The 24,207-nt window shown below is 38.8% G+C and overlaps 1 protein-coding gene across 1 annotated transcript in view; it reads right to left on the minus strand.

The window, feature by feature from the left end:
• Positions 1 to 24,207, minus strand: part of LOC126483709 (rho-associated protein kinase 2) — a 205,789-nt gene that overhangs the window by 159,416 nt on the left and 22,166 nt on the right. Inside the window, exons 5-11 of the mRNA XM_050106802.1 lie at positions 10,165 to 10,224; positions 9,923 to 10,058; positions 9,730 to 9,847; positions 9,569 to 9,653; positions 8,898 to 9,181; positions 8,325 to 8,416; positions 2,095 to 2,254 (exon numbers count right to left, since the gene is read on the minus strand). Coding sequence (XP_049962759.1) covers positions 2,095 to 2,254; positions 8,325 to 8,416; positions 8,898 to 9,181; positions 9,569 to 9,653; positions 9,730 to 9,847; positions 9,923 to 10,058; positions 10,165 to 10,224 — 935 coding nt within the window. The remainder of the gene's footprint in view (positions 1 to 2,094; positions 2,255 to 8,324; positions 8,417 to 8,897; positions 9,182 to 9,568; positions 9,654 to 9,729; positions 9,848 to 9,922; positions 10,059 to 10,164; positions 10,225 to 24,207) is intronic.

Raw genomic sequence — 24,207 nt, forward strand, 5'->3', positions numbered from 1 at the left:
TCTAGTGCATAAAAAAATTTGGCAAGAAATGGAAGACATGAAAGTAATCTGGAAATAAATTACAAGGAGACTAAAAGATTTTTCAATCAACATACTGAAAAGAAATTAGTACAAATCAAAAATTATGTCACAGAACCAATTGATGAGTTTTTTGTTGTTAAATTAGTAAAAGACAAACAAATTGACAGTAAAAAAGATATAAACAAAAGAGTGGAGTGCTCTTGGTAAACTAAATATAGTTTACAAAACCATATCATGGACTTATAATGCAAAACCTATTCGAAAACTAAGAGCTGCTCAGTGAGCAATTGAGAAATACGTGTTGGGTATTATTAGGCGAATGGAGGGTAGATGGAACAAGGAAGTTCTTCATTGGATTCCAAGCAGTAGAAAAAGACAGATACAATCAAAGATGTGTAGATGATGTGCAAGAGTGATACAGATATGTACAGCAGAATACAATAATGCATGGAAAAGTCTAGATGAGATTTTTATCCAGCAATGGATGTCAAATGGTTGTTGTTGTTGTTGTTGGTGGTGGTGGTGGTGGTGGTGGTGGTGGTGGTGGTGGTTACTACTTGTTACAATGTTGCTATTTCTACGATTAAGTGCTGGAAATGGTGTGTGTCATCAGTTAAGTTTAACTTTTTAACTTTGTGGGTTGCATACCAAAACATGTTTAATTCTTAATATTACATATTGTTAAAAAGTAGAGAAAATTTGTTTCTCCAGACATTTTTATTCAAGTTAGTGAAAGAAAACTTGTTTTACAACATATTTTGATATCTTTGCTATTTTTCTACATACTAGGCATAGAAATCAGAACATTTGTTGTAGCACTTCTCTATGCCTTCAGCATACTTGCATGCTGCAAAGTTGCTGAACAAGGCACTAACATCATGTTTCAGTTTGTTGTCATTTCCACAGCATTTTTCACAAAAAAAGAAGTTTGACTATGGGAAACACATGGAGATCACTCAGGGCCAAATCCAGTCTATAAAGCAGATGTTCAAAAACTTTCCACTTAAACTGCTACAGAAAATTCTTCATCAATTCAGCAGAATGCAGGCAAGCATGTCATGAAGAAGCACAAAGTCACTAGACAACAATTCATGATGTCTGCTTTGAATGGCATGGTGTAGTCTGGGAAGAGTCCAACAGTAGACCACTACGTTTATGGAGTCCCCTCCTCTAGGCATAAAGTCAATGAGTAGGAAGCCATTTCAATCCCAGAACACTGTGGCTATAACTTTTTGGTACCCAGAATTTGTTCAGCTCTTTTTTCTGTCCTTTTGTTGTGGATTGTGAATTATGCCATTCAACTCACTGGCCCTTTCTTCCTGGACTTTTAGGCAAGACACAAGTTTCTTCACCAGAAAAACAGTAGTTCGAAAACTCCTAGCGATTATTGTTGTATCGAGCGAGAAATGTCAGTGCAGTTCTCATTTGTTTCTTGTGTTGATAAGTAAAAAGTACGAGAACCCACCTGGCATACATTTTTCAGAAGCACAAATCACCAGTAACCACCAATAATGAACTGATCATGAAACTTCAGGTAATAACAAGCTCAATTCATCAATAATGAAATGCCTGTCTTGTTTAACTTTTTTTCCCCCCCTCAGATTTTGATTCGAGTTTGTCAGTCACAGCTGAAGACTAGACTGATCATTCATCATGAATATTCATTAGTCCTGATCATTCTTCATGAATAGTCATTAGCCCTGATCATTCATCATGAATAGTCATTAGTCCGCTACTGCCATTAAAAATGGTACACCGTTTTCCAACTATTGCTTCATTCATCACATTCCAAAAACTTCAGTTATATGTCTGTAAATTTTGATAGGGCGGTTGTTTTTGCATTCAAAAATACTCTATGAAGTACACACTTTATGGGATCATTAATTTTCTCACACTTATTAACAGTAAAGGATCATTCCTGTTCACTATTAGCATCATACTGATAGCAACAATGACATAGAGGCAAAGGTGGAAGGAGAACAGCGTAGCTTGTCAGATCAAAACATTCTTTACTTCTCTTTTACAATGACCCTTATAAAGTAAATGAAGCTTTTAATGAAATGTATTACTTACTGATAATCCCTTGAGTATGTGAAACCCACAAACGGCAAATGGTTTCCTGCAAAAGTTTTTGGTGTAGCAAAATTTTCTTCTGGACTTTCATCTTTATCTACATCATCAAAATTACTTGTATCATCATCACCCATTAGTTCTGGAACAACTGGTGGAACACCTGCAGAAATATTTAATAGCTGCTTAAGTGAAGGAAAAACTGCATGTACAGCCATAAATATCAGCATTTTTGCTAAGCATATCTTTTTACAGTATTCTGTACAACATTTACTAACATCTTTATTAATGCCATCCAGAACTGTGATAAGGAAAGTTAACTTTCAGAATCATTCATTGTCAAAAATGTGGAGGGCACTATTATAAAAATAACAACATGACAATGACATGCTGAATCTTAGAATTTCTGTTGAAGAGGCATATGATATTTCTGTAAAGCACATATTGTAAGCAAGGCCAGCATTGCAGGGTGGGTGCTCCAAAAGTTTCCAGCAGAAATGTGAAACTTATCCTTTGTATTGACAGAAAATATAGATGCACATTGTCATGGACAAAGATTATGCCAAATCTTGCAAACAGTTTGCAATATCAGAGTTTTCTGTGAGAGTTGTGTTAATGATAGAATCCATCAACCTGAGTGCTAATTGTCAATAATTAGACTGCAGGCTTTGGTACACATGTTGGACGATTTAATTCAAATCATTCAAATGGCTCTGAGCACTATGGGACTTAACATCTGAGGTCATCAGTCCCCTAGATGAAGAACTGCTTAAACCTAAATAACCTAAGGACATCACACACATCCACACCCGAGGCAGGATTCGAACCTGCGACCGTAGCGGTTGCACGGCTCCAGACTGAAGCACTTAGAACCGCTCGGCCACACCGGCCAGTGGACAATTTAATAAGTCTGAATAATAGACCTGCCATTCCTCTCTTTATCATGCACATTTGTACAGAGACTATTAATACCTCAATAATACTACCTAATGTTTCTTTTATTCTAATATCAATGATTAATGAAAACCACCACAGATCTATTATATTACACTTTTTCTTCTTTCTTTCTTTTTTAAGATCATCACGTTGCTGAGCTTTGTCACTATATTGATGCAAGTGGTCTTGCTGTGTCCTAAGAATGAAAGCTGTTTAATAACAGAGCTACAGCAGTTTTTGTTAATCAATGATATTAATGTCAATCAGCTATGATGCTCAACATGGTCAGCAGTATCTTCTTGATCGTTACTGTAGACCCATAAACTATAAATAAGTTCTGATGAATCTGAGCAGCTCTATATCCTTTTCCACATAAAAGTCAGTTTACAGCACACAATTAGCAACTAATATGAGCAATAATTTTCGAAGCCAAAACCAGTCAATTGAGTAGTGCACAAAAACAATGACTTCTGTTGCTTTGTATGAAATCACTACATTGTGTTGCCTTCACAAAACTTTGTTCTGAGCTGCCAACACTTAAATAAAGGCAGTGGTCCTTCTTTTACAATATACTTAATACTTTTTCTGTCCAAATAAGAAAAATAATACTACTACTCTCAGTGTCTCATTCTGTTGTCCAATTCCCTTATCATCATCTGATTTGATTCAACTACATTCCATTATCTTTGTTTTACTTTTGTTGATATCCACTTTGTAACTTCTTTTCAAAAATCTTTCCATTCTATTAATTGACCTTCCAAGTCCTTTGCCATCTCTGACAAAAATAGTGTATGAACAGCTTGATTTTTTTTATTTCTTCTCCCTGAACTTTTATACATTTCCCAAATTTATTACTTTCCATTACTACTTAAAAAATATTTCCCATACAGCTGCAACCTCTGAAAATCTTAACTTTGCAATATCTTCTCCTTCCATGATTGAAATTGTGAACCACCTGGGCATGTAAAGTCTTGGTCACTCCTGGGATATGTCACTTCCCAGAAATGTCAGTCACTGTCCCTCTCCATAGGTAGACGCCTCCTGAAAGCCACCTAGTATCATGTGTCAGAACTGTTAATAGTGCACTTATGGTCCAATCCTTATCTGCATATTTCAGCCTTCTCTTTCAACTAAACTTTCATGTAATCCTCCTCTCCAAAATGTAGCTAACACTACACATCTCCTCTGAATCTCTTCATCTCCCAGCATATAAATTTCTTAGGATGTGCAAGCCAAACAAGCTTAGTGGGGGATACATACAATCTAACCTCAAACTCAAACCTTTAATCACATTGAACCCTGCCAAAAGAAGGTAGGCTGAATTCATGTTTACTGAAATAAGTATACAGAGTCAGAAGTGCTTAACTGGTGTTGTCTACAAGCCAAAACTCAGCTCAATGACTGCCTTTCAGGGTCAATATGAACACACCATCGTAATGGGAGACACAAACACAGAATTGTTGACACACCCCTCCATAATAAATCTAAGAAGGCTGTTTACTTCCAACAACTTGCACATTCTTCCTTTATAGTCCCAACAACATACGCTACATAGTATGTAGATGTACCCATAACAAAACAAAGATTGACAAAGGAAGAGATATAGGTCAAACTTGAGCTCCAGGCTTCTCAGCATGTGACGTAATATTCCTGGTCTACTTCCCGCAGCCCCTGAAGTTCACATTACATTATGTAACTTGTAGGAACATCAAACGTAAGGATCGTGATGCTCCCGACAGAAAACTAGTAGCATCAAATAATCAGAGCCCATAGCTATTGGCAAAAATCCATCAAATCATTGTTCTCTACGACAAATATGCTCCTGTACGTACATTCTATGTAAGAAAAACTTCTGCTCCCTAGCTGACAACTGATTACATCAAATGACAGACAGCAACACTGCTGCTCATAGACATTTCAAGGCAAATCCAAAACCCGAATGTTACAACAAAATGTAAAACTGTGAGACTGCGTAAAGCAATGAGTTTGCAAAGTCAGAATCAGACAAATTTCTTAATATGTGTACAGCGATATAACACCCACAACTCTGCAGAAGAATCCCCGTAGCTTGGGTGTTGTGAAGGCAAAATCAGAAACTGCTTTCAGGCCTTAGCTGATGGACTGAATGAATTTTTCTCAGCATCAGTCAGCCACCTGCAGCAAAGGACTATCTCCCACAAGAAGTCCCAGACTAAATAACTAACCACAAAATTTTCCACCTAAAACACACAACAATAAATACAAATAGAAAAGCAGTAATGAGAATTTATACTGTTGTGATGGGCAATGTTGGTATCAGGATGATCATAATCAAGAATGTTTCCAATAGCTTAGTGTTGTCTTAGCAGATGCATTTAATTTTTCTCTCATGACTGGAACATCTCTCCAACTCCATGGAAAGGACTCATAGTCTGACCTATCTTAAGACCAAAAACTCACAGTAGCCTTGGGATTACCAACCAATCAACACATTACCCATTACATCCAAAGCTCAGGAATACATTTTAATAACTAAATCACTGAACACTTAGGCAAATTCAACTTATTACAATAAATATCAGTTAGCCTTTTGTAAATGTCATAGTAGAAACAGAGCATTATGGTGAATGATGACCACAACTCTCCCTCCTCTCCTCCCTGATCCACGGCCACCCAATGCTGCGTCTGTTGGCAGTCTAGTCCCTGCATGCTTTGCCAGAGAGCATTGTTCTCTCTCCGAGCCCCCCCCCCCCCCCCTCCCCCTTTACTGATATCCCTTCCCCACCCTCTCTAGTTTGCTGCTTGTGTTCTACGTGGCATTTTCATTCCGGACCAAGCTGCCAGTGATGGAGGTCATGTGTGCATGAGGTGTGCTTGCTTCTGTGAATGAATATGTGTGTGTGTGTTCGACCTTTCTACACAAAGTGATCTTCCCCGAGATCGGCTTGTACCAGTTGTTCCATTATTTTGTATATAGTTTGTGTTAGTATTTTACAACCACAACACATTAAACTGACAGATCAGTATACACCAGTCAGCATCTGCCATCTTTGGTATTGGTGTTCTCACATTTTTCTTAAATTCTGGGGTGCTTTTCCTTCTCATATGTCCTGTAAACCAGATGGAACAGTTTTGTCGTGGCTGATTCTCTCAAGGATCATAATCATTCAGACAGAATGTTGTCTACCCAAAGTGTCTTGCCCCAACATATAACATTTCAGATGTCTGAGAAATTATTCTTGCAGTATATCAGCGCACATCACACTTTCATCCACTTCCTCTTCTCTTTCCATAATAACGGTACGATTTATTTTTCCTTGAACAGCCCCTCTATATACCCCTTTCACTTCCCAGTTTCTACTTCTCTATTTAGAATAGACTTGCCACTCGAGCTCTTAGTGCACGTTTAATTGCTTCTCTCTTCTCCAAGGGTTTCTTTAATTTTCCTAAACACAGCACCTACCTTTCCTACAGTCATTCACATCTAAAAATCTTTGCATTCGTTCTGTAGTTATTTCTATATTCCCAGCTTGCACTTCCTGTCAATACCGCTTTCTGGAGATTTATATTTAATTTTGGGTATTTCATTTGCTGCATTTTTTTTCCTTTTTTTATTCACCAGTCACATTTCATATCTTCTAAGTAATCCAAGGATTTCTGCTGAACATTGTCTTTTGCTCAGTTTCTTCTCTAGTGCCTACATCTCAAAGTTACTCATTTCACTAGCACTGAATTCCTCTCCCCTTCTTCAATCAGTCAATCCCTATGCTCTCTTTGAAGCTGTCAACCATTTTGGTTGTTTCAAATTATCTAGGACTAACCACCTTCATTACCTACCTTCCTGAAATTTCTTCAGCTTTAGTATGCATGTCATAACCAATAAATTATAGGCACAGTGCACACGCATCTCTGGAAATGTTTTTCAGTTTTCAACCTAAATATATATAAATTTTTGTCTTATCATTACATAATCCATTTGAAACCTTCTTGACTTCAAGTCTCTTGTCATGTATGCAACATACTTCCACTATTCTTAAACCAAGTGTTTGCAAAGGTAATTCATACTCTGTGCAAGATACTATTAGGCAGGTTTTCTTTTTGTCCGTTTCTTCCAGTCCATATCCTCCCGTGTTTCCCATCCTTTCTCTTCTCTTGACATGGAATTCAAACCTGCATCAGAATTCAATTTTTGTCTCTTTGACAAACATTTTCTCTCTCTTAACAAACATCCTTTGTCTCAAAACTGTCATCATCTCCATGTGTGCTTGCAATAACATGAGGATCATGTCTTTGTGTCCAACTTGACTATACTGTTCATGATAGTTCACCCAATTTCCTGTTTTCTTGTTCATTATTTACACTGCTCCATGCATTGCACCTACTGAATTTTGGGTTCATAACCCTATACTCACACAACTGGAAAGCCTGTTCTTCCTGCAGCTCTACGTCAATAATTTCCACAACATCGAACTTCAATCTATCCAATTTTCTTTTCACGTTTTTCATGTTATCTAACTTACCTAACAATTAAGGAGGCCAAATACTACACTCCCAAATTTAAAATGCCAATTTATTTTTCTTTTATATTTAATGACACCATGCAGATTAATTCCCACTCGGAGATCCAAAAGGGCGAATATTTAAACTCTACAATATTTTACCTAGAAAGATGCCATCATCATTAAACCAAATAGTACCATTCCATGTCTTCAAGAAATATAGCAACTATAGTTTCTCCTTAATTTCAGTCATACTGCAGTACCAACAAAGCAAGCCTCTGTTAACAAACATTACAGACCAGATCAGTCAATCATCATGACTGTTTCCTTTGTAATTTCTAAGAGTACTGTAGCCTCTCTTCATACATTAGTCTGGTCTCTCTAAAGACACCCCTCCAGTTAGCTGCAATCTAGATACCTTTCCAGTTCGCTGCAGCTATGGGTCAATTATCTGTATTGTTGCAATACACAAGCCACCCCATCTCATCTAGACCTATGGTTCATGGGGATAATTCCCATTAGCCACTAAGAATATCTGAAACATCAAGAAACTAGCTCACCTCTACCAGTTTAGCGGGTCTTTCCCAAATATGAAATTTTGGTATTAAAGTTTTATCTTACTGCTTAGGCTCAGCTATTTACCTTCTAGAGGCAATATAATTCTTTCTAAGCAGGTATTTCAGGTAGAGCTTCCTGAAGAAACTATTCCTTAGTTCTTGTCACATTTAGCAACTTTATCTCACAATTTTTTAAATACAATCCCACAGAAAGAGTACTACAGGTATGTGCCAAGCTCAACGATACAATAAACAAACTTACAGTCTCGTAAATTATCAAATGTCCACTGGTCGTTCTGGAAGAATGGATGAGATTTTATTTCTTCAACTCCATTTCTTCCTAGGCGCCTTGTTCTGAAAAAGTGAACAGTGCAATCCATAATACAGAAGGGATAAAATACAGTAAGTTATCTACCTTACATATATTTAAGAAAAGTGGAGGTATAACATATTCATTTCCTCTAATAAAACTGTTTTTGTTATTGTTCCATAAAATTTTGGGTATGCAGGCGTATAAATTCAACTTCTTCCTCTAATATTTTGGCTGAATACGGTCCAGCCATTTTCAAGGCACGTATACATTACACCTCTTTGCCGCCTATCAACGTCTCTGGCGCCTTGTGTATCTTTCGCCGCATACGCAGTGGTTTGGTCCTCAAGTTTAAAAGGACGGAGCAAGTGCTGGAGCATTAGTCACCTTGGCTCACTCTGAAGATGGCTGGATGGTATTCAGCCGAAATATTAGAAGAAGAAGCTGAATTTATGCGGCTGCATGCCTGAAATTTTATGGAACAGTCTTTATGCCATGAAAACATTAAAATGTTTTTGTTATTACCTGTCCGTGAGAAAGCCACAAATTAAGGCTTTAGCGTCTTGACTAATTTCTACATCTGTTGGAAAATGAAGTGAATTGCGATGATCCATGATCTTGCTGTATGTACCAACAAGGCTATCAGCATAAAATGGAGTGTCTCCAACTAACATTTCATAAAGGAAGACACCCACACTCCACCAATCACACTCACGACCATATACACCTTCTCCACCTTGGGACTGTAGCACCTCTGGTGATATGTAATCAGGAGTACCTACGGCTGTATCTGACCGCACTAGACCATCCTGTGAACAGAAATTATGAGAGGCTGGTCTGGAACTGTAGTCTCACAATGTACATACCAAAAATTTATTACAGTAATAACCAGTAACATTTCTGGGATATATCAGGTCATTTCTTTACTTCATAACAGTAGAAAAAGACTTCACAATAGAGAAAAAAGAGCACTGATACATGGCCTTCAATTAATCAATTTTTGAAGCATTTTAATATTAGCACTGACACATGACTTCAATCAATCAATTTTTGAAGCATTTTAAAATTCTTCTGAAATAATGTCAATTAATGTCCACTGGTGGTGTTAATGTCAAACTGATTTGAAATAACAATACACTGGCATAAAGTATTCATAGGAACAGTTATTTTTACATGTGTATTAATTATCTGCTTACATCATCCATCCTCATGCAAGTACCAAAATCTGCTAACTTGAGGTGACCATGCTTGTCCAGGAGCATATTATCTGGTTTCACATCTCTGAAAACAAAGAATATTTCAGAATGTATTTCTGAATAAATGACTGCTACACAAAAATATTTCAAAGAACACTCACCTATGAACAAAACCCATTGAGTGAATGGCATCTAAAGCTAAAACAACTTCAGCACAATAAAATTTAGCCCATTTTTCAGGCACATCATAGTTGGACATAAGGTTAACAAGATCACCACCTGTAAACCAATAATCAAAATTAACAGTTATCTCTTGAATTTAGTACATAATGTGAGGTTTGCTGCATGACATACCAGGCATGTAATCCATAACCATGTACAGATATTTAGCATCTTGAAATGCAAAATGCAGCTGCACTATCCATTCGGAGTTAGCATGGGCCATTATATCGCGTTCTTCCCAGAAGAATGCCGAGTCTGACCGTTTAATCTAGAAATGGTTAAGAAAAGTACTGCTTTAATATTTATACTGTATTAAAAACAATCTTATGACAGATTCAATGTAACATGAGAATGCAGTATCTTTGATAACATACCATTTCAAACTTGCTTAATAGCTTCATTGCATACACTTTTTGAGTAGATCTATGCCGTACCTGCAACAATATCAGCATTCAGAACATATTACAATAGAAAGATTACACGTTCATATGAAACATAGAATAACAGGAAAGGATAATGGATGACCGGTTTGTTAGTGGGTTTCTTAGAAAACAGAGTGTGTCTGTTAGGAAACCACTTAAAAGGTTTAGTAAAAAATATTTTTGGAGGGAAGGAGAAGGATCAGGGTTTAATGCCTTATTGAGAAAGTGGTCACTACAGATGGAGACTACCTGAGGGTACAGCTCCACTGTTCAGATAAAATGAAACAGTAAGTGCCTATATTGGGACTACTGGCGCCTGCCATGCACTACACACACATATAACAGGCAGGACAATTCAACTATCTTTTCATTGAGAGAAAAGTGTGTGTGTTCATTACTCATGACTTTGGGATGTAATCGGAAAAAAGGGATATATCGAAAACCGTCTATTGACTGTACAGTATTATTATTATTATTATTATTATTATTACACAGCAATAAAAAATTACGTCAGCACAATGACGTTCATTTACAAATATTTTGTTAATTTTCACAATGTTCTCGTCAATATTTAAATTTCAAAAATTTTTGTCTTTTCCACATCATCAGAAAATTTCATTCTTGAATGAAATTTTCAATCTGCAGTGGAGTGTGTGCTGTTATGAAACTCCCTGGCAGATTAAAACTGTGTGCCAGACCAAGACTCAAGCTCGGGTTCGGGTTCGGCACACAGTTTTAATCTGCCAGGAAGTTTCAATTTCATTATTGGTCGTCTACATCTACATCCATACTCTGCAAGCCACCTGACGGTGTGTGGCGGAGGGTACTTTGAGTAACTCTATTGGTTCTCTCTTCTATTTCAGCCTTGTATTGTTCGTGGAAAGAAAGACTGTCGGTATGCCTCTGTGTGGGCTCTAATCTCTCTGATTTTATCCTCATGGTCTCTTCACGAGACTTACATAGGAGGGAGCAATATACTGCTTGACTCCTCAGTGAAGGTATGTTCTCGAAACTTCAACAAAAGCCCGTACCGAGCTACTGAGCATCTCTCCAGCAGAGTCTTCCACTGGAGTTTATCTATCATCTCCGTAATACTTTCGCGATTACTAAATGATCCTGTAACTAAGCGCGCTGCTCTCCGTTGGATCTTCTCTATCTCTTCTATCAACCCCATCTGGCACGGATCCCACACTGGTGAGCAACATTCAAGCAGTGGGCGAACAAGTATAGTGTAACCTACTTCCTTTGTTTTCCAATTGCATTCCCAACGAATCTCAGTCTGGCATCTGCTTTGTTGACGATCAACTTTATATGATCATTTCATTTTAAATTACTCCTAATGCCTACTCCCAGATAATTTATGGAATTAACTGCTTCCAGTTGCTGACCTGCTATATTGTAGTTAAACGATAAAGGATCCTTCTTTCTATGTATTCGCAGCACATTACATTTGTCTACATTGAGATTCAATTGCCATTCCCTGCACCATGCGTCAATTTGTTGCAGATCCTCCAGCATTTCAGTACAATTTTCCATTGTTACAACCTCTCGATATACTACAGCATCATCCGCAAAAAGCCTCCATGAACTTCCGATGTTATCCACAAGGTCATTTATGTATATTGTGAATGGCAACGGTCCTAAGACACTCCCCTGCGGCACACCTGAAATCACTCTTACTTCGGAAGACTCCTCTCCATTGAGAATGATGTGCTGCATTCTGTTATCTAGGAACTCTTCAATCCAATCACACAATTGGTCTGATAGTCCATATGCTCTTTGTTCATTAAACGACTGTGGGGAACCGTATTGAATGCCTTGCGAAAGTCAAGAAACACGGCATCTACCTGGGAACCTGTGTCTATGGCCCTCTGAGTCTCGTGGATGAATAGCGCGAGCTGGGTTTCACACGATCATCTTTTTCAAAACCCATGCTGATTCCTACAGAGTAGATTTCTAGTCTCCAGAAAAGTCATTATACTCGAACATAATACATGTTCCAAAATTCTACAACTCATCGACGTTAGAGATATAGGTATACAGTTCTGCACATCTGTTCGATGTCCCATCTTGAAAACAGGAATGACCTGTGTGCTTTTCCATGGAATGCTACGCTCTTCTAGAGGTCTACGGCAACCCGCTGCAAGAAGGGGGGCAAGTTCCTTCGTGTACTCTGTGTAAAATCGAACTGGTATCCCATCACATCCAGCGGCCTTTCCTCTTTTGAGCAATTTCAATTGTTTTTCTATCCCTCTGTCATCTATTTCGATATCTACCATTTTGTCATCTGTGCGACAATCTAGAGAAGGAACTACAGTGCAGTCTTCCTCTGTGAAACAGCTTTGGAAAAAGACATTTAGTATTTTGGCCTTTAGTCTGTCATCCTCTGTTTCAGTACCATTTTGGTCACAGAGATTCTGGACATTTTGTTTTCTGCCAAGTCAGTACATAGAACTTTACTTTCGAATTCATTGAACGCCTCTCGCATAGCCCTCCTCACACTACATTTCTACTTCGCGTAATTTTTGTTTGTCTGCAAGGCTTTGGCTATGTTTATGTTTGATGGTCTTCTTCTTTCTATGGGCACTTCTATCAAAATATTGATCAACTAGTTTTCTTCTTTCTTACGTATCACTATCCCCCCATGAACCATGGACCTTGCCGTTGGTGGGGAGGCTTGCGTGCCTCAGCGATACAGATAGCCGTACCGTAGGTGCAACCACAACGGAGGGGTATCTGTTGAGAGGCCAGACAAACGTGTGGTTCCTGAAGAGGGGCAGCAGCCTTTTCAGTAGTTGCAAGGGCAACAGTCTGGATGATTGACTGATCTGGCCTTGTAACAATAACCAAAACGGCCTTGCTGTGCTGGTACTGCGAACGGCTGAAAGCAAGGGGAAACTACAGCCGTAATTTTTCCCGAGGGCATGCAGCTTTACTGTATGATTACATGATGATGGCGTCCTCTTGGGTAAAATATTCCGGAGGTAAAATAGTCCCCCATTCGGATCTCCGGGCGGGGACTACTCAAGAGGATGTCGTTATCAGGAAAAAGAAAACTGGCGTTCTACGGATCGGAGCGTGGAATGTCAGATCCCTTAATCGGGCAGGTAGGTTAGAAAATTTAAAAAGGGAAATGGATAGGTTGAAGTTAGATATAGTGGGAATTAGTGAAGTTCGGTGGCAGGAGGAACAAGACTTCTGGTCAGGTGACTACAGGGTTATAAACACAAAATCAAATAGGGGTAATGCAGGAGTAGGTTTAATAATGAATAGGAAAATAGGCATGCGGGTAAGCTACTACAAACAGCATAGTGAACGCATTATTGTGGCCAAGATAGATACGAAGCCCACGCCTACTACAGTAGTACAAGTTTATATGCCAACTAGCTCTGCAGATGACGAAGAAATTGAAGAAATGTATGATGAAGTAAAAGAAATTATTCAGATTGTGAAGGGAGACGAAAATTTAATAGTCATGGGTGACTGGAATTCGAGTGTAGGAAATGGGAGAGAAGGAAACATAGTAGGTGAATATGGATTGGGGGACAGAAATGAAAGAGGAAGCCGCCTGGTCGAATTTTGCACAGAGCACAACATAATCATAACTAACACTTGGTTTAAGAATCATGAAAGAAGGTTGTATACATGGAAGAACCCTGGAGATACTAAAAGGTATCAGATAGATTATATAATGGTAAGACAGAGATTTAGGAACCAGGTTTTAAATTGTAAGACATTTCCAGGGGCAGATGTGGACTCTGACCACAATCTATTGGTTATGACCTGTAGATTAAAACTGAAGAAACTGCAAAAAGGTGGGAATTTAAGGAGATGGGACCTGGATAAACTAAAAGAACCAGAGGTTGTACAGAGATTCAGGGAGAGCATAAAGGAGCAATTGACAGGGATGGGGGAAATAAATACAGTAGAAGAAGAATGGGTAGCTTTGAGGGATGAAGTAGTGAAGGCAGCAGAGGATCAAGTAGGTAAAAAGACGAGGGCTAGTAGAAATCCTTGGGTAACAGAAGAAATATTGAATTTACTTGATGAAAGGAGAAAATATAAAAATGCAGTAAGTGAAACAGGTAAAAAGGAATACAAACGTCTCAAAAATGAGATCGACAGGAAGTGCAAAATGGCTAAGCAGGGATGGCTAGAGGACAAATGTAAGGATGTAGAGGCCTATCTCACTAGGGGTAAGATAGATACCGCCTATAGGAAAATTAAAGAGACCTTTGGAGATAAGAGAACGACTTGTATGAATATCAAGAGCTCAGATGGAAACCCAGTTCTAAGCAAAGAAGGGAAAGCAGAAAGGTGGAAGGAGTATATAGAGGGTTTATACAAGGGCGATGTACTTGAGGACAATATTATGGAAATGGAAGAGGATGTAGATGAAGATGAAATGGGAGATATGATACTGCGTGAAGAGTTTGACAGAGCACTGAAAGACCTGAGTCGAAACAAGGCCCCCGGAGTAGACAATATTCCATTGGAACTACTGACGGCCGTGGGAGAGCCAGTCCTGACAAAACTCTACCATCTGGTGAGCAAGATGTATGAAACAGGCGAAATACCCTCAGACTTCAAGAAGAATATAATAATTCCAATCCCAAAGAAAGCAGGTGTTGACAGATGTGAAAATTACCGAACTATCAGCTTAATAAGTCACAGCTGCAAAATACTAACACGAATTCTTTACAGACGAATGGAAAAACTAGTAGAAGCCAACCTCGGGGAAGATCAGTTTGGATTCCGTAGAAACACTGGAACACTGGAACACCTTACGACTTATCTTAGAAGAAAGATTAAGGAAAGGCAAACCTACGTTTCTAGCATTTGTAGACTTAGAGAAAGCTTTTGACAATGTTGACTGGAATACTCTCTTTCAAATTCTAAAGGTGACAGGGGTAAAATACAGGGAGCAAAAGGCTATTTACAATTTGTACAGAAACCAGATGGCAGTTATAAGAGTCGAGGGACGTGAAAGGGAAGCAGTGGTTGGGAAGGGAGTAAGACAGGGTTGTAGCCTCTCCCCGATGTTGTTCAATCTGTATATTGAGCAAGCAGTAAAGGAAACAAAAGAAAAATTCGGAGTAGGTATTAAAATTCATGGAGACGAAATAAAAACTTTGAGGTTCGCCGATGACATTGTAATTCTGTCAGAGACAGCAAAGGACTTGGAAGAGCAGTTGAATGGAATGGACAGTGTCTTGAAAGGAGGATATAAGATGAACATCAACAAAAGCAAAACAAGGATAATGGAATGTAGTCTAATTAAGTCGGGTGATGCTGAGGGAATTAGATTAGGAAATGAGGCACTTAAAGTAGTAAAGGAGTTTTGCTATTTGGGGAGCAAAATAACTGATGATGGTCGAAGTAGAGAGGATATAAAATGTAGGCTGGCAATGGCAAGGAAAGCGTTTCTGAAGAAGAGAAATTTGTTAACATCCAGTATTGATTTAAGTGTCAGGAAGTCATTTCTGAAAGTATTCGTATGGAGTGTAGCCATGTATGGAAGTGAAACATGGAAGATAAATAGTTTGGACAAGAAGAGAATAGAAGCTTTCGAAATGTGGTGCTACAGAAGAATGCTGAAGATTAGATGGGTAGATCACATAACTAATGAGGAAGTATTGAATAGGATTGGGGAGAAGAGAAGTTTGTGGCACAACTTGACGAGAAGAAGGGATCGGTTGGTAGGACATGTTCTGAGGCATCAAGGGATCACCAATTTAGTATTGGAGGGCAGCGTGGAGGGTAAAAATCGTAGAGGGAGACCAAGAGATGAATACACTAAGCAGATTCAGAAGGATGTAGGTTGCAGTAGGTACTGGGAGATGAAAAAGCTTGCACAGGATAGAGTAGCATGGAGAGCTGCATCAAACCAGTCTCAGGACTGAAGACCACAACAACAACAACATGTATCACTAATCAAAAACATTTGCTGGCTTTCAGTCTACCTTTCCAGTTAGCTTTGAAAACCTACCTCAGCCTACCACGTAAAGCCTTTCTTTCCTGCACAACAGGTCCCCTTTATTTTATGGATTATTGTTCCACTCTGAATCTCAAGTTTTGTGCACAATACATCTGAATTTATCACCGTTCCCAACCACACTTCTGGAATACCAACTTGCTGCAGTTCTTCTGTGCATTGTTGAAAGCATTGAAGGTTACTTTTCCTTTCAGTTTATGGAGTTCCAGAAACGCTTAGCCTGCCAGGCATGATCCATACTATGCATTGCACATAGAACTTTAATCTTCTCTTTCTAGATGGTTATTAATGGTTCTTAATTTCTGTAAAAAATTCTTAACTACACCTGTACATCAATTCACATGTTGCTCAATATTTTTCTCAATGTCTTGAATTTCTTTTTTATCAGTCAGGTGACTGCCTTGTGGTGTAGCAATACGCATTGATGCTCAGTGGCTTTGATTGTGCTTCCATGTTGGCAACAGTGCCATCTGTCATTTTGTGCTTGCTTGCTGTTGCACGTCTAGTATTGCACATACACTCTACAAGCCTCATGGCTCATATTCCTATAATAGACCTAGACGCATGATATGTCCCATACATCCTCCCACCACCAACTCCGCTGCAGTCACAAACATCACCTATTCCATCAAAGGCGGGGTTACCTATGAAAGCTCAGTTGTGTGATCTACAAGCTAAACTGCAACCATTGTGCTGCATTGTACATCGGCACGACAGCCAACAAGCTGTTTGTCCACATGAATGGCCACCGACCAACAAACTGTGGCCAAGAGACAGCTGGACCACTCAGTTGCTGAGCATGCTGCCCAACACAATCTTCTTCACGTCAATGATTGCTTCACAGCCTGTGGCATCTGGATTCTTCGTATTAACATCAGCTTTTCTGAATTGCACAGGTGGGAACTTTCCCTGCCATATATCCCACGTTCCCATAACTCCCCTACCCTCAACCTCCACTAGTCCCTGTCCTTCACCTCCCTAGCCCCTTTCCTGCTCCCACTCCAGCACTATGTAGCCTTCTATTTCACCATCACACCCAGTGTCTTTTCTCCCTGCCTCTATCTCCCTCCTTTTCCATTCCCTTTTCTCCCCCCTCACCCCCTCTAACACCCCAACTGCACCCAGCAGCCTTACCCTACCCCCAACACATTCATGCATATTGCCACAAGCAGCATGTTACCGTCCCCCACCTCACCTCCATATACCTATCCCTCCCCACTAGAGCCTTCTTCTTACACCCACCATCCAAACTGCTTCTCCCATTATGTGCAGCTGCTCTGTCTGACGTCAGTGGCCAGAGACAGTGGTCATGTGTGAAGAGTTGTACTTGCACAAATGTGTGTGTGTTGTCTACTCCACAAGAAGGCCTTTTGGCCAAAAGCTCACATCTTTAGCAGTCTTTTTGTTGTGCCTGTTTGCGACTCAACACCTCTTCTATATGGCAAGCAGCGATCTATCCTTTTCGTAAGATTGGTCCAACCCTTGAGAGTATTGGGTACAGTGGGTCAAAATTGAAGACAACTGGCTACTGTGTTATTCAGCCAATCAGAGAACAGACCTTCTGCACACAGGAGAGGAATTTTGAGCACAAGTTGGAAGGAGTCCATGGTCTCCTCCTGTGACAAGAGATCATGTAGCCCATAACTCTAAGCATTTTCATAAAAGAAGTTCTGGTTCTTTCAAGAATATGAATTATTAATAAAGGTTTATCATCATTTGTGGATGACATCTGTGAAATATTTAATTTTTTAGTAAAAACTGACACTTTCCTTTTGGAGGGTACAAATTCTGCATGGCATGGTGAGCAGTCATAACCACAAACTTTCAAGAGTCGAAAAGAGATCATTGGCATAGTATTTGAACAAGTATTCAACACTATTACACGCCATGTGCTTTTGTACATTGTTCTCTGATGAAAAATGTTGCTCTTTCTGTATGAGGTCTGAGTTAAAACCTTAAACTGGCTACTAAAGTGAGTACTTTCTATGTTATTAGGAAGTCAGAGCATTAACTGCACAGTCACATGCGGTGTATTTTATTCTGGGAAAAGAAATTATTTCATATTTTGAATTAAGAGAAGCTGTTAAAGAGTTCAGAACTAGAAGAAGAAAGTGATGGACGAGGAACAGTGAAGCAAAGCGAGCAAATGATAGAAAAGCAGTGAGACATAAGAATAAAAGAAGATACATGTGGCGAAAGTCGTTCTTTACTACAATGTGATGCTGCTGGGAGGTATAAATCATACAACAGAAGAAGCAGTGTAATATGAGCTGTTGAGCAATTGGCTGACGGGGGAGGGGGACTGACAGCATCCATAACAGGCCGGTGTTTGTGTTCTGGTATTGCACCGTGAATTGTTCGAATTCACAGTGACAGTATGTTGGGTACTGCAGCCTACAAGTTTTGTTTATTTTGTCTGGTGCTTTCTGGAGTTAAATAAATGTCAGTATAGAAGGGAATGATAATTCAATGGTAGTGAAGCATGGGGAAGCGGTGTGTTGCAGTGTGGGTGGAACCTGAACTAGCTCTCTAGGAAAGACACAGGGAGAAGAGATAGAAGGAAATGAGGCTTCTGCTGAAAATGTAAAGCAATTATCTCCAACTGTGAGGGTAGAATTGAAACAGGATGTATCAATTAATACAACTACGAGTGCTAGTTTCAATTTTGACAATAATCACCTGATGGACACCAGTCATTCTGAGGTGGCTTCCACTGATCAGATTGATTTATATGAACAGGAAACAATTAATACAACTACGAGTGCCAGTTTCAATTTTGACAATAATCACCTGATGGACACCAGTCATTCTGAGGTGGCTTCCACTGATCAGATTGATTTATATGAACAGGAAACAATGGAAGCAGATATCAAATATGGTTTCTTGCCCATTAAGAAGGAAAAATAGGAAATAGCGTCTGAAAAAAGCAGACTGGAATGCATCCACGAAATGTTTGCCACGCTAATGTACACTAAGGGGAGGAAAAAAAAGAGAGAGAGAGAGATAGATAGATTATGATGTCAATAAAAATTTTAAGGATGTGAAGTAAAACATCAATCACAAAACTGATAGACAATCAAGTAAAATAAGTTCCTTGGATAATGAGCTCAAAAGCTTCAAATCTTTCAGATACTGATAAGTTACCCTTTTGACTTAAACAAAGTTGGAAAAAAAGAGTTGCAGATGTTTCATAGCAAAATCAAGGAAGGAATTTCTCAAGTTAACACAAAATGCAAATAGTCCTCAGAAAATGTAAATAGTGAAATCACATAGGGGAGTAAATGGGTAGCCAATGAAAGAGTAATTGTATACAAAAAGTAATATAGAAGGTTAAGGTTGTTGAATCTGTTTGTAAAAGTAAATATGAAGCTTTGAAGAGTAAAATTACTGTTGAAAGTGAGAAACGTGAACCATTTGAAAAGAATGTATCTGCTCATGTGAATGTAGTGGAAGCTAATGTGGATCAGTTGACTAGTCAACTTAATGCAACAGAAAATGTACTGCATAAACATGACAGTAGATTGTGTAATGTAAAAAAGAACATTAGAACAGCTACTACTAATACAGAATGCAATTTTGTCACAGTAATATGATATGGCTTCTGTAACTAACAGACAATTTTTGATATTGGTCCTGCCAGTAACATTCACCCAAAAGAGTTTTGGAACAGTTTTTCAAATGTTTTGCCTTGATGACAAACTGACTGACAAAAGATTGGATACATTATTTCAAAATTTTTGAGGGAAGCGAGAACATGAACAGTTACTACTAATGACAAGTGTGATACTTTGGAAAAGTTTAAGGGCGCTTTTTTCAAGGTATATTGGGGAGGTAGACAAAATCAAATGCAGCGGAAAACACTTTCTGAATTGGCGAAAATTTCAATCCTAGAAAAGAAAAGTGTAAAGAAGTTTGCTTTAAAATAGATGATAAACCTGTATATTTAACTAATAAAATGGATCCAGAGAAAACTGTAATGGGTCTGGATAGGACATTACTCATGAACTAGCAAAACAAAATCATTGCAGCTCCTAGACACGACAATGGAAAGTTTATTGATTATTTAGAAAGGGCAGAAAAATAAATGCAGAAAGAGAGGCAGGTGAACCAAATTTTAGGAATCAAGAAAATACAGGAAATACACAACTGTTGAAGTCAAGGGGATACGCATGTTTCGGCACAGATATAATAATGGGGAAGGGGTGTGGGGGTGTGGCAAGAAGTTAGCACAATTTTCCAGTACCAAGACAAAGTAACAGACAGTGAGAAACTATTTATAGACTGTGAGCACCAATACATGGCAACACAGACCTACATCTTAAACAGCAGGTGGGGATACAAGCTGAAAGTGGTGCAGGATTCCAGAATATGGAGAACTAAATCTATAAATCATTTGTAGAATGGGAAGTAGTAACTTAAATCCACTAGCCATACATTTTAAGAACAGGGACTATGGGAAGAAGAGAACACATAGGCAAAGCAAGTAAAATTACAACTGAGAAAAGCAAAATGAGTGTAGTTAAAACACAAATATTTACTGAAGGTTTGGACGTCTTTCTGAAAGAAAAGTAATGAGACTATTTTTTTTTTTATCTACCAAAGTTTTTTTCCCCAAACAACAATACTGTCTCCTTCAAAGTAATTCCCTTCAACAGTTATACACTGGTAGAGTCATTGCTCCCAGTCTTGGTAGCAGTGCTGAAAGGCTTCAATTGGTAGAGCCTTTAACATGTCAGTCACATTCTTTTCAATGTTCTCCAGAGTCTCAAAATGATGGTCTTGTAAGACATTTTCAATTTAAAAAAAAACAAAATTTTTGCAAAGATTCAAATCTCGTGAACAGAGAGGCTGTGGAACAACAGATGGCTCTGAGCACTATGGGACTTAACTTGTGAGGTCATCAAGTCCCCTAGAACTTAGAACTACTTAAACCTAACTAACCTAAAGACATCACACACATCCATGCCCGAGGCAGGATTCAAACCTGCGACCGTAGCGATCGCACGGTTCCAGACTGTAGCGTTTACAACCACTCGGCCACTCCAGCTGGCTGTGGAACAACAGGAATGCCTTTTGGGGTCAAAAATTCCATGATGAAAGTGGCTGACAGTTTGTCCTGGAGGAACAAATTCTTTGTGCTTGATATCCCTACTGTTAAAAAAGCAAAGCAGCATTGTTTTGATCTTTGATTTGCTCATTCAAGCTTTTTCCAATCAAGTAGATGTCACAGTCTGGAACTTTTCACTTTGGGCTTTGTCTCAGGACTGTACTCAAAAATCCAGTGTTCATTACCTGTGATGACACAAATGAACCATTCATGGTCACTGGCAATGCTCTCAAAATGATCAACGCACATTTCTTCAATTGTCCTGTTCAGTTGTGAGATTTTTTTGGCACCATTTTGGCACAAACCTTTCACATGTGCAAAATGTTTGGCCTTCGGTCAAAATTTGATATACAGTGAAACTGTTTAAGTTTAGTAGGTCACCCATCACCCTTATTGCTAAACATTGGTCTGATCTCATTAGAACATACACATGTTTGATGTTTTCATCAGTTTTCAAGGTTGAAGGTCTCTCTGAGTGAGGTTCATCTTCAACATGTTCTCAGCCTTCCAAACTTAATTTGTGCCAGCAAAAAACTTGTGCTCTTCATAAGGAATGTTCCCCATAGGTCTGTTTCAACTTTTCATAGGTCTCACTTGTGATTTCTCCAAATTTAATACAAAACTTGGTTGCATAATGTTGCTCTAAATTCTGCTGTCCTATTTTTGTAACACACAACAAAAACATAGTTTCACGGATGGCACCTTCAAAAACCATGTGATGGCTTGTACATAGCTGAAACTATGACTGTGCATCAGGAAGGAATGGACCCACCAGTCTACACAAGTAGAACAACACAGCATTGCAAGATCACTCACAATGTTCCCAGTCTCATTACTCTTCCCACACACCACATACAGATTCACTGAAAGAAATGAAGAATCAGAAACACAGAAAAACAGATGAGGAATCTTTTCATGAATAAGGGACAGCACAAATAAGAAAGGGTTGTTACGCAGAGATGTGAAAGAGAACAAAGTGGAAGAAGCATCTGTGGAAGTCTAGTAAGAGTGAATTCAGATTTAATGAAGTATTTTAACGTGTCATTATTGTACAAAATGACTAATGTTAAGAGGGATGATACTTGAAGCAATTCTGCAAATATGCGAGTGATTTCTAGAAATGAAGAAAGCTTTGAGCCAAAGGAAATTGTGTACAATTTGCTGGAAGACTCTGCAATTAATAGTTGTAGGAAGGAGACTGGACAACTGGTTATTAATTTGTCAGTACAGGAAAAATAGGTGCAGTATTTAGTTGATAGCTGGGTTGATCTACATGCATTGAATCAGAAATGGATAGCGGCTCTACCTAATAAGAAAACATCAACAACAACGCCTGTTACTGGATCTCAAATAATTGTCATAATGGAGAAAGTGAAGGTTTTTGTTAAGCATGATGTAATGTTGCCAAAGAAGGGTCCAGTTTTATAGCAACTTTTTCATAATTCCTAGGTTAAGTGTTGACACGCTGATATGTGCAGGTTCTTTTTATTAAGTATAACAGAAAACTGGGTTTTGCTGAGGAATCTATGATTCTGGACATATACGGAAGGAAATTAAGAGTATCATTTCAGGGTAAAAGAAACTGATGCCAGACAAAAAGGACATTAATTCCCATAAGACATTGCAGAAAAGATGAATTGTTTGAAAGGTATAATGATTTTGGGTATAAAATACTAGTGAAACCATGGGAATCAGAAGTCATTCATAATTAAATAGACGGTAAAGATAGGTGCACTACCATTAGAAATTGGGGATAATGGCACCAGGGGACTTGCATTCTTTGCAATGCCAGGTGACCTATGATTGCCAGATGCCCCAATTACTGGCAATAATACTGTATTCTCTTTTTCTGCTGTCACTCTTCCTCTTCTGACATTCTGAACTGCATCTATTCCTCTTTAACATTCTTCACTCTTAGGGAGGTATGTTTAAGAGAAATGAGCTACAAACCATTCAGGATTGTACGAGGGTTGAAACTTAAATAGCGGCAACTACTTATTCACAATCGATACAAAAGAGTTACATGTTTGCACATATTACCGTCCTTCAAAGTAGTCACCAGGGTTAAGTAGAACCCGTTACCAGTGAAGTGGAAGGTGTAGTATACCGTTAGCAGAGCCTGTTCTGTTGATGGTGCAAATGGAGCGATCTACTGCCTGTCAAATCTCTATAACAGTTCTGAAGCGAAAGCCACGAAGTGGTTCCTTCATTTTCAGAATCAAATCAAAGTCACAAGGACTTAATTCCGGGGAGTATGGCGGATGGTACAGAACTTCCCAGTCCGATCAACCGAACAGAGCATCCACAGCTTGTGCTGTATGCGCCCGCACATTGTCGTGCAAAATAATGGGTGGGTTGCGCAGACAGTGTCGCCGCTTCTTTGGCAAAGCTGGTCGCAGGTGATGCTCCAAAAAGAAACAGAAATACTGTGCACTGACGGTCTGCCATGGAGGAATGTAATGCATTAGGATAACACCATCACAGTCGTACATGAGAATCACTATAACTTTAGACTGCTCCATTTGCACCATCAACAGAACAGGCTCTGCTACCGGTATACTACGCCTTCCACATTGCTGGCAACTGGTTCTATGCAGCGTTGGTGGCTACTTTGAAAGACAGTAACAGGTGCAAACATGTAACTCTTTTGTATTGATTGTGAATAAATAGTTGCCGCTATTTTTAAGTTCCAACCCTCGTATATAAGAAAGCATGATGGATTTTGTAAAGTAAGTAATAGGCATATGAAGAAAAGGTTATCAGTGGTGGAATAAGTATGTCAGAAACACTTGGTGCTGAAGAGTACAACATTTTGTGGAAATATGTAGCAGTTCTTCAAGTAGGTAACTAAAGACTACTGGATTTGGATTGAAGTAGAGAGTATATAGGAAAG

Source organism: Schistocerca serialis, chromosome 6 (genome assembly GCF_023864345.2).
Source record: "Schistocerca serialis cubense isolate TAMUIC-IGC-003099 chromosome 6, iqSchSeri2.2, whole genome shotgun sequence".
In the NCBI taxonomy this organism is placed as follows: domain Eukaryota; kingdom Metazoa; phylum Arthropoda; class Insecta; order Orthoptera; family Acrididae; genus Schistocerca; species Schistocerca serialis.